This window comes from Pelophylax lessonae, assembly GCF_965119305.1.
Source record: "Pelophylax lessonae genome assembly, chromosome: 5".
Lineage (NCBI taxonomy): Eukaryota > Metazoa > Chordata > Amphibia > Anura > Ranidae > Pelophylax > Pelophylax lessonae.
In genome coordinates, this window is record NC_138772.1 from 44764824 (window position 1) to 44776596 (window position 11773).

Genomic DNA, 11773 nt, shown 5'->3' on the forward strand with positions numbered 1-11773 from the left:
ATAATACGTCAACAAGCTTGGTGCCAACAATCAACGTGTAAAAATGTGACTAAATCCTAACATTGTGACAAAGCTCCGTAATCCGCCTGGCCAAAGTACCCTAAAAATTAACCATAAAGTGGGTAAATTAGTCCAAGTGAAACTAAACCAGCGAGAGGCACAGGAAGGCTTTTTCTGGCTACCACACACAACACCAGGCACCTTGTGGCATCTGCTCCTAGGCAGGCCTTTAACTTTTAGAAACTCCTCTGTCACCCATGGGACACGTAGTACTTTGTTCCTAGATGCCTCCTAACCCTAGCTATGAGATAGGCCTGGGCTCCCCCTAATTTCCCCCAAAGCCGTTCCACAACCCAGTTGACAGGAGACCTCCATGTCATAGTAGCAGTTGTTTTGGCTCTGTGCAATTTCCAGAGAAAAGTGTCAGAAAGAAGAATCTAGAGGAAAAGGAGGCATGTGAGCCCCTGCATTCCTCTTGCCTTCCCCAGTCTCGGAAAAGTGCTTAGAGCAGAAACAAATGGCCGTTATAACAGGGCTTGACAAATTTGCATTGAATCCAAGAGCCATCTAAAAAAGTTAGAAGCCAGTTTTTAACCACTTTAGCCCCGCTCACATTGCTGCTACTGCGGCAATGTGGCTCATTATCGTCCAGCGACGTAGACGTACGTCGCTGGACTCCTCCCCTTGTGGGCGGCGGAGGCTCGCTCCCGCTGTTTTCAGTCACAGTGGGAGTCGGGCCAGGGGAGGAGCAGCGGTGATCGCCGCTGCTCTTCCCCGATCGTCGGGAAATCGAGTGTGGTGATCCGCCCGCTTGTGTAAACAAAGTGGGCGGATCTCCTAAGCGACAGGCAGGGTCAGATTGCAGGGTTCAGCTTAGCTGAACCTGCGATCTGTCCCTGTGTCACTCAGTCACCTCCCCCCCCACACGTCAGTAAGCACCAGGCATACATTAACCCCTCCCTCTCCAATAAAATTAACCCCTTCCCTGCCAGTGTCATCTTTACAGTAACAGTGCATATTTATAGCACTGATTACTGTAGTAATGTCACTGGTACCCCCAAAAGTGTCAAAAATGTCAGTCAAGGGTCCGATCTATCCGCCGCAATGTCGCAGTCCCACAAAAAAAAAAAAAAAAAAAAAAAAACGCAGATCGCCGCCGTTACTCGTTAAAAAAAACCCACCAAAAATGACAGAAATCTTTCCCTTTGTTAGTAAACGCAATAACTTTTGCGCAAACCAATCAAAATACGCTTTTTGCGATTTTTTTTACCAAACATATGTAGTAGAAAACAAATTGGCCAAAAATGATAAAAAATTTAGATTTTTTACATTTTTTGGGGGGGAATTCTATATAAAAAAAATTGAAAAATATTGTTATTTTTTTCAGAATTTTCGCTCTTTTTTGTTTATTAAAAAAAAAGTGAAAAAAAAAAAAAAAAAAAAAAAAAAAAAAAAAAAAAAAATCGCACAGGTGATCAAATACCACCAAAAGAAAGCTCTGTTTGTGGGGAAAAAAGGACAGACATTTTGTTGGGGTACGGCGTTGCATGATCGCGCAATTGTCAGTTAAAGTCGCACAGTGCCGAATCGCAAAAAGTGGCCCGGACGTAAGACAGCAAAATCCTCCAGTGGTAAAGTGGTTAAATCAGCTGATGGGCACTGATATGCACTCCCCGTCAGTAAGGAAAAAGCAACAGATAAAGCCCACAACCGCAACCCCAGCAGTCAAACTTGGAAGGATGGAGGTGGGCAGGCAGTAAAAGCAAGCATGGGAAGCTCTCAGCTATGCTCATCACAGCTACACCCACCAGAGGAGGACATCGGTCCCCACAAAGGAGTGTGTATCCCGCTCCAGCAGGCCGCAAAGCCATGGCCTCAATTACCGGCCAGCCCAGATCAACTTCTTAGTCCACGCAACACGCGCGGGGGGGGGGGGAGGGGTGGGGAGGCGGTTGGGTCTTCACATTGGGAGAATCTAGACTGCTATTGCAGTGTAACCCAGGTGCCAGGACTCAATTTCCAGTCGTTATGGCGACCTGGGATTTGTTAAGCCCTGCGTTATGAAGAGGCTGTCTCCTTCCTAGCTATGGGGTTGGACTGGGCACCCCTCCTCTCCCTCCCCCAGCAGCCATCAGACAGCATCCCTAGGAAGGAAACAACCCCATTTACCCTTGCTATGAGGTCGGCCTGGGCTCCCCCCCCATTTCCCCTGCGGCTGTTTGACGACATAGCTAGGAAGGAGACGGCCACTTCAAAGCACCGGCTTGTTTAGGCTCTGTGCATTTCCCGAGACAAGTAGTGGCAAGAGGAATGCAGAGAGGAGGGTGTCGGGCTCTGCATTCCTCTTACTGTTGCCTGTCTCAGGAAAGTGCTTAAAGTGGAGACAAGCAGCCATTATGAAGAGGCCGACTCCTTAGCTAGGAGGTTGGACTGGGCACCCCTTCTCTCCATTCCCTTGCAGCTGTCCGACAACATCCCTAGGAAGCAAAATGCGTCTGATAACAACGGCTTGCCTGGGCTCTGTGCATTTTACTGAAACAAGTGGCAAGAGGAATGCAGAGGGAGGGGGGGGGGGTCGGGTAGTCTCAGACTCTGCATTGTAACAAGTGGTTATTTGCCTTTCTATCATCTGGCTATTCTCCTCTGACATCAACAAAGCATTTTCCTCCACACAACAGCCGCTCACTGGATATTTTCTCTTTTTCAGACCATTCTCTATAAACCCGAGAGATGGTTGTGTGTAAAAATCCCAGTAGATCAGTAATTTTTGAAATACTCAGACCAGCCCGCCTGGCACCAACAACCATGCCACCTTCAAAGTCACCTAAATCCCCTTTCTTCCCCATTCTGATGCTCGGTTTGAACTTCAGCAAGTCGTCTTCATGATGTATAGATGACGAAATGTATTGAGTTGCTGCCATGTGATTGGCTGAATAGTAATTTGTGTTACCAAGCAATTGAACAGGTATACCTGATAAAGAGGCGTTTTTTGCTCTATTGACACAGAGAATGCATTTTTACCAGACAAACTGCAATGTGATTTTTTTTATCAACACATTTCTACGTTTCTCATAGATTGGATCCGATTGTTGGATTCTGTGAAGAACTATTAGTGATCTCTACACTACTAGAGGAGCTCTGGTGGTCTCTCTTGTAAAGTGAACCTTGGATCTCTATTCCGCCAAAACAAAAACATTTTTACCGGTTTATTTTGTTACCCTGATCTCCAAAGCTCCATTCACACCCCAGCGTATTGTTTTCAGGTGGTTTTTTTGGGCATTTTTCAGGCGTTTTTTCACAGGTGTTTGGAGGCAGGCATTGACATCTAACAAAAACGCCTGAAATCTGACAAAAAAAAGCTGCTGTACTTATTTGAGCTGCAGGAGTTTTGCTTCAGGTGACAAAACACTCAGATGTGAACAGTGGTCATTGAATTTAATGAGATTTTGCTTGTTGCTCATCTTTGAATTCTCAAAACGCCCGTTTTATGAGCTGAAAAAAGCTCAGATGTGAACAGGGCATTAAAGCGGAGTTCCACTCAAAAGTGGAATTTCCGCTTTAACCACTTGCCGACCGCCGCAAGTACATATACTGCGGCGGTCAGCCCCTCACAGGCAAAGTGACGTACCGGTAACGCGGTACGTCGCTAGCCTGTGAGGCTCTGGGGAGCGAGCGCGCGCGCACTCCCGAGTGGTCACGTACCCCCCCCCCCCGCGCGTGTGTGACCGGCGGACCCGATGTCCGCCGGTCACTCGGCGATCGTCGCTGGAGAGGGAGAAAGGCAGGCGGCTAATGTAAACAAAGCCGCCTGTCATTCTCCCCTGTGTAGAAACAGTGATCATACGGTTCTACTATGTAGGACCGTTGATCACTGTTCCTACAGCTCAAGCCACAGCCAATCGCAGTTAGAATCACGCCCCTAGGGACACACATAACCCCTCCCTCTCAAAAAAGTTAACCCCTTCACTACCAGTGTCATGTTTACAGTAACAGTGCATATGTATAGCACTTATTACTGCAGTAATGTCACTGGTAACCCCAAAAGTGTCAAAAATGTCAGTCAAGGGTCCGATCTGTCCACCCCAATGTCGCAGTACCGCAAAAAAAAAAAAAACGCAGATCGCCGCCATTACGCGTTAAAAAAAAAAAACAACAAAAATGACAAAAATCTTTCCCTTTGTTAGTAAACGTGATAACTTTTGCGCAAACCAATTTTTTTTTTTACCAAACATATGTAGCATAAAACAAATTGGCCAAAAATGTTAAAAAATTTTGATTTTTACATTTTTTTTGGGGAATTTTATATAAAAAAATGTGAAAAATATTGTTATTTTTGCAAAATTTACGCTTTTTTTGTTTATAGCGCGTGATCAAAAAAAAAAAAAAAAAAATCGTACAAGTGATCAAATACCACCAAAAGAAAGCTCTGTTTGTGGGAAAAAAAAGGACGCCAAATTCATTTAGGTACAGCGTCGCACGACCGCGCAATTGTCCGTTAAAATCAAGCAGTGCCGAATCGCAAAATACCCCCTGGTCAGGAAGGGGGTAAAATCTTCCGGGGCTTAAGTGGTTAAGTGGTCCTGACATGCCACATTTGACATGTTATTTTTTTTTCGGGGGGGGGGGGAGGGGGAGCGGGTACCTAGTACCTAGTTTTGACAGGTACCCGCTCCCACTTCTCCTCTCCCCCTCCCACCCTGCAATCTTCTGGGACACATCACAAGTCCCAGAAGATTGCCCTGCCAGTCACAACGCGCAGCGCGACTCACGCATGCGCACCCGGCTGTGAAGCCACAAGCGGTCACAGCCGGGTGCCCACAGTAGCGATGCCGGCGCCGTGGGGAGAAGACGGAGAAAACCGAGGCTCCCCCAGGCCGCATCGCTGGATCCTAGGACAGGTGAGTGTGTGTTTATTAAAAGTCAGCAGATACACTTCTTGTAGCTGCTGACTTTTAACCACTTCTGGACCGGAAGGATTTGCTCCCTTAATGATTAGGCCATATTTTGAGATTCGGCACTGCATTATTTTAACGGACAATTGCGCGGTCGTACGACGCTGTACCTAAATAAAATTGATGCCCCCCACAAAACAAGCTTTCTTATGGTGGTATTTGATCACCTGTGCGATTTTTATTTTTTGCGCTATAAACAATAAAAGAGCGACAATTCTGAGAAAAAAAAAACAATATTTTTCATTTTCTGCTATATAACATTCCAGAAAAAAAAATTAAAAATACATTTTTTAACATTTTGGGCAAATTTGTTTTCTGCTACATATTTTTGGTAAAAATCGCAATAAGCGTATTTTGATTGGTTTGCGCAAACGTTATCGTATCTACGAACAACGGGAAAGATTTGTCATTTTTATTGTTTTTTTTTTTTTTTACTAGTAATGGCGGTGATCTGCGACATTGCGGCGGACAGATCAGACCCCTGACATTTTGGGGGGGACCAGTGACATTACTACAGTAATCAGTGCTAAAAATATGCACTGTTACTGTAATAATGACACTGGCAGGGAAGAGGTTAACTCTGTGGGTGATCAAGGGGTTAAATGTGAGCCTAGGGGAGTGATTCTAACTAATGGGGTGGGGCTTGTGAAATGATCATAGAGACCTGCGATCCTATATAGAAGGATCACAGGCGCTCTGATCATTCCAGAGAGAAGAACGGTCAGCTGAGTTTACAACAGCCGACCGTTCTTCTCTCTCAGCGGGGAGCGATCGTGGGTGTCAGATGGCAATCGGAGCCGCCTGCCCCGTGCATTGGAGTCCCCGTTGCCGAGTGGGGGGCGGGAGCAAGCTGGCGGCGGCGCGCACTCGCCTCTAACTGCAGGCGCATGACCAACGTATACCTATGTTGGTTCGCACGGGAGGGGCTGCCTGCCGCAGTATAACTGCAACTGGCGGTCCTTAACCACTTGCCGACCGCCTCACGACTATTTACTGCAGGGGGTGAGTGCGCGCCGCCGGAGGCGTGCTCCCGCCCCCGCTCCTTCACTAACATCCCTGCGCAAGTGACCAGCGGCTCCGATGTCTGCCGGTCACTCGCGATCTCCCGCTGGATGTAAACAAAGCCGTCTGTCATTCTCCCTGGTGTAACTGCAGAGATCATACGATCCTGCTATGTAGGATCGTATGTCTCTGTGGTTACATCACAAGCCACACCCCCCCCCCCCCACCACAGTAAAGCCCCGTACACACGTACCGATCGTCGTCATACAAACGTTCGTCTTTTCTCCCCGGGATGTCGATGTCTGTTGAAAAGTGCAAAGACAGCACAAGAATTTTGTCCGCCGACTTCAGCTGACTGCAGAAGTGATGTCATGTAATGGTTAACTTTCCCTGTGTTTTTTCTTTTCTGAGCATGCCCAGTCTTGCAAATCTGCGGTCTGTCGGCTGATTTCTGTACTGACTGGCGAACAATCGTCCGTTCTGGTGTCGGCATACAAAAATTTTTATGTTTGCAAGAAAGACTCTTGTCCGCAGAATGTGCACAGACAGCTGTCGGAGGCACCATACTAACAAGCGTACAATCGGCAGATCTTTCGTCCGCCGACTTTTGTATGACGATCGGTACGTGTGTACGGGCCTTTAGAATCACGCCACTAGGGATACATTTAACCCACTGATCACCATTAAAGTTAACCCCTTCCCTGCCAGTGTCATTATTACAGTAACAGTGCATATGTATAGCACTGATTATTGTAGTAATGTCACCGGTACTCCCAAAAGTGTCAAAAATGTCAGTTAGAGGTCCGATGTGTCCGCCGTAATGTCGCAGTCCCGCAAAAAAAAAAAAAAAACGCAGATCGCCGCCATTACTAGTAAAAAAAAAAAAACAATAAAAATTACATAAATCTTTCCCGTAATTAGTAGACGCAATAACTTTTACGCAAACCAATCAAAGTACGCTTATTGCGATTTTTTTTACCAAACATATGTAGCAGAAAACAAATTGGCCTAAAATGTTAAAACATTTTGATTTTTACATTTTTTGGGGGGAATTTCATATAAAAAAAAATGTGAAAAATATTGTTATTTTTTCAGAATTGTCGCTCTTTTTTTGCATATAGAGCAAAAAGTAAAAATCGCACAGGTGATCAAATACCACCAAAAGAAAGCTCTGTTTGTGGAAAAAAAGGACATCAATTTTATTTGGGTACAGCGTTGCACGACCGCGCAATTGTCTGTTAAAGTCACGCAGTGCCGAATCGCAACATGGGCCCTGGTGTTTGAGCAGCCAAATCCTCCGGGACTTAAAGAGGTTGTAAACCCATAGATTTTTTTTTTTTTCACCCTGAAAGAGAAACACATAATGAGCTAGTATGCATCGCATACTAGCTCATTATGAAATACTTACCTTATGTACCAATAAATGTATTTTACCTTCCCTGTTGACCTTTCCTGACTCTCATTCAAAGTCCCAACCCTCTCATTTTTTGCATATTGATTAGGGATGGAGGCGCACGCAAATCCCACCGTGCTCCTCATGCAAAGTCCCAACCTTCCCCCCCTTTTTTCTACTTACCTTAGAACGAGCTCCCGCCGTGCCGCCCTCTTACCTCTATAACGGGTGACATGTTCAGTCGCCCGTCTTCCGGGATCGCGGCATCCGGCCATCTGATTGGCCGGAGCCGCGGTGACGTCACTCCCGCGCACGGGAGCTGACAGTCACGGCACGGGGCTCTGAAGGAACGGCACCAGCGACCGTTCCTTCAGAGCGCATGCGCCAGTGACGTCACTGGCTGCATGTAAGGTAAATATCTCCTAAACGGTGCATGTATAGGAGATATTTACAGTACCTATAGGTAATCCCTAATATAGGCTTACCTATAGGTACAAGTGTCAGGGGAGGGTTTACTTCCTCTTTAAGTGCTTAACCGGTTAATAAACACGAAAGCCAGTGGAACTCCGCTTTAAGCCATATGCAGAATGAAGGATTGTACACATGACACAAAATAGAAATCTGACATCACACAGGAAACACAATGGATGTGTCATCTATAACTTTGTACAAACGACAAGCTACCACCAACCGTCAGACACAGATTACACATCACACACTGGAATATTTCATCACACAGCCGCAGAAATCGATATTCTGGATCTTCAATGGACCAGCCCACCCACCTAAGGCCCCTTTCACACGGGCCGTGTGCCCGACGGACTCTTGTTTTGCTCAGCGGGGATCAGTCCACCGATCCCAGCTGAGCAGGCGGATGACAGCTCCATCTCCGCTTACTTTGCAGAGACAGACCTGTCAGATCCCCGCTGAGCAGGCGGATGACAGCTCTGTCTCCACTCTGTGCCCAGAGACCGAGCTGTTAGATCCCCGCTGTCCTCTATGGGGAGATCGGATGAGAACGGACTGCCTGTCCATTCTTATCCAATCCCATCCGTTCCTACAGACGGATAGAAAATAGGGTCTCCATCTGTCCAGATTTCACGGACAGGATCGGATCGGATAGCAGCGGGTGTCAGAGGAGATGTCACCGCTGACTCCCGCTGCCCCATAGGGATGCATGGAGCTTCCGATCCGGTCCGCCTGAAAAACTGACAGGCGGATCGGATCGTTCGTGTGACAGGGGCCTTACTGAACAAGGTGAAGTTAGAAGCTGATTGGCTACCATGCACAGCTACACCAGAGTTTGCACTCTCCTGTTTTAGTAAATCAATTAGCTGTCCTCCTTGTAGCATATGGGGGGCTAACCGTCCACCGTATAGGATATTAGGAACCAGCCAACGTTCCTGTAGGGCAGTGGTTCTCAACTCCGGTCCTCGGGACCCACCAACAGGCCAGGTTTGCAAGATAACTAAATTACATCACAGGTGATCTCATTTGCTGCTCAGTGATTGCAGTATTCTAGTCTGCATCCCCCAAGGTAATACTTAAAATCTGGCCTGTTAGTGGGTCACGAGGACCGGAATTGAGAACCACTGCTGTAGGGTATCAGGGACTAGCTGTCCTTGTAGGGTATCAGGGACCAGCTGTCCTTGTAGGGTATCGGGGACTAGCTGTCCTTGTAGGGTATCAGGGACCAGCTGTCCTTGTAGGGTATCAGGGACCAGCTGTCCTTGTAGGGTATCAGGGACCAGCTGTCCTTGTAGGGTATCAGGGACCAGCTGTCCTTGTAGGGTATCAGGGACCAGCTGTCCTTGTAGGGTATCAGGGACCAGCTGTCCTTGTAGGGTATCAGGGACCAGCTGTCCTTGTAGGGTATCAGGGACCAGCTGTCCTTGTAGGGTATCAGGGACCAGCTGTCCTTGTAGGGTATCAGGGACCAGCTGTCCTTGTAGGGTATTAGGGACCAGCTGTCCTTGTAGGGTATTAGGGACCAGCTGTCCTTGTAGGGTATGGGGGACCAGCTGTCCTTGTAGGGTATGGGGGACCAGCTGTCCTTGTAGGGTATCGGGGACCAGCTGTCCTTGTAGGGTATTAGGGACCAGCTGTCCTTGTAGGGTATCGGGGACCAGCTGTCCTTGTAGGGTATTAGGGACCAGCTGTCCTTGTAGGGTATCAGGGACCAGCTGTCCTTGTAGGGTATCAGGGACCAGCTGTCCTTGTAGGGTATTAGGGACCAGCTGTCCTTGTAGGGTATCGGGGACCAGCTGTCCTTGTAGGGTATCAGGGACTAGCTGTCCTTGTAGGGTATCAGGGACCAGCTGTCCTTGTAGGGTATCAGGGACCAGCTGTCCTTGTAGGGTATCGGGGACTATCCGTCCTTGTAGGGTATTAGGGACTATCCGTCCTTCCTGTGGAATATGATTGTTATCAGGGGGACATTATAGAGATGACATCAATCAGGTGGCTGGAAAGGAAGATAAACTGCAGCTGCTATTGAGGGGGGAGAGGAATCCTAGCGGCGGTCACCATGGATACGGTCAGTCAGTACATTGCAGTGCAGAGTTACACTGGTTTGGCTCTCTGTCAGTCTGAATGTGGCACTGACATCAGTCACTTATTAACTGTCAGATCACTAACATTAGTCAATCTGTAACAGGAGGAGATCAGCAATCAGACGAGTGTTAGGAGGGAGATCAGCGGTCGGGAAGGGGTCAGGACAGAGGTGTCAGTGGCTCCTAAGGATAAGGGCCGAGGTGTCAGGGGGCCCCGGGGTCAGGGGGAGGTGTCAGGGGGCCCCAGGGTCAGGGAGAGGTGTCAGGGGCCCCGGGGTCAGGGAGAGGTGTCAGGGGCCCCGGGGTCAGGGAGAGGTGTCAGGGGCCCCGGGGTCAGGGAGAGGTGTCAGGGGCCCCGGGGTCAGGGAGAGGTGTCAGGGGCCCCGGGGTCAGGGTGAGGTGTCAGGGGCCCCGGGGTCACGGTGAGGTGTCAGGGGTCCCGGGGTCAGGGTGAGGTGTCAGGGGTCCCGGGGTCAGGGAGAGGTGTCAGGGGCCCCGGGGGTCAGAGCGGGCTGTCAGTGGCCCCAGGTGAGGGGTCAGGGCGGGCTGTCAGGGGCCCCGGGTGAGGGGTCAGGGCGGGCTGTCAGGGGCCCCGGGTGAGGGGTCAGGGCGGGCTGTCAGGGGCCCCGGGTGAGGGGTCAGGGCGGGCTGTCAGGGGCCCCGGGTGAGGGGTCAGGGCGGGCTGTCAGGGGCCCCGGGTGAGGGGTCAGGGCGGGCTGTCAGGGGCCCCGGGTGAGGGGTCAGGGCGGGCTGTCAGGGGCCCCGGGTGAGGGGTCAGGGCGGGCTGTCAGGGGCCCCGGGTGAGGGGTCAGGGCAGGCTGTCAGGGGCCCCGGGTGAGGGGTCAGGGCGGGCTGTCAGGGGCCCCGGGTGAGGGGTCAGGGCGGGCTGTCAGTGGCCCCAGGCAGGTCACACTGGGGGCCCCGGGTTGATGGTTACCATGGTGTTGCTGGCTGTCCTGGTTGAAGTCCATGATGTGGCCGGGAAGGGGCTCCCCATGCTGGTGATCGGAGTGTCCGCCGTGCGGGTCGTTGTGAAGGATGACGGGCGGCGCCTCCTCCCGCTCCTGGAGGACGATACTGAAGAGGACATAGCAGAAGATGAAGCCGATGGCCAGGCCGAAGGAGAAGGTGGCCAGGCTGAGCACGGACTTGTTGGTCGCCATGACAGCGCTCCGCTCTTCCCCGTCACATCGCCGACTGACTGACCGGACAGCTCCGCCGCCCAGGCCCCGCCCCTCTCCCACACCAAGGGGTTAACCCAGTGCTCAGGTATCAGGCGAGCCGCTTCCCAGCGACATGACGTCATCACGTCTACAGCTGCCTCTCAGAGAGGTCACATGACGGGGTGTCAGAGAACCCTCTGTGAGGAGAATTGAGCCACACTGGAACAGCTGTACATGGCAACCAATCAGCGTCTATCTTCTATTTCCAAAGCTTAACTGAAGAAGCTGAAGGTAGACGCTGATTGGTTCCTGTACTCAGCAGCGCCAGAGTCTGTCGGCTCCAGTACAATGGCCCTCATAGACAGTCCATGTTTCCCCCCCCTCACACACTTTACATCAACTGCCAAGGTTTTCATTCATTGTAACCACCTTGGCTCTCCCACCTGTTCACTCCTTATGGACCAGAGCGATTTCTCATGTCTGCTATGAGCCCGTGTATTCCACTATCATTTTCTTATTACTGAACATAACGTAATACATATATTGTTTATTACAGAAAAACAAAGGCTTTCTTTTTGTGAATATTTTCCTGCAACAATTATTTTTTTTTCACAATCTAGACAATTAACCACTTCACCACCGGAGGATTTTGCTATCTTACGTCCAGGCCACTTTTTGCGATTCGGCACTGTGCGACTTTAACTGACAATT

The 11773-nt window shown here is 49.7% G+C and overlaps 1 protein-coding gene across 1 annotated transcript in view; it reads right to left on the bottom strand.

Moving 5' to 3' along the window:
• Positions 1-11223, bottom strand: part of C1GALT1 (core 1 synthase, glycoprotein-N-acetylgalactosamine 3-beta-galactosyltransferase 1) — a 57454-nt gene extending 46231 nt beyond the window's left edge. The window contains exon 1 of the mRNA XM_082258037.1: positions 10837-11223. Within this exon, the coding sequence (XP_082114163.1) occupies positions 10837-11062 (226 nt within the window). The 5' untranslated portion in view covers positions 11063-11223. The remainder of the gene's footprint in view (positions 1-10836) is intronic.
• Between the last annotated feature and the right edge of the window lie 550 nt (positions 11224-11773).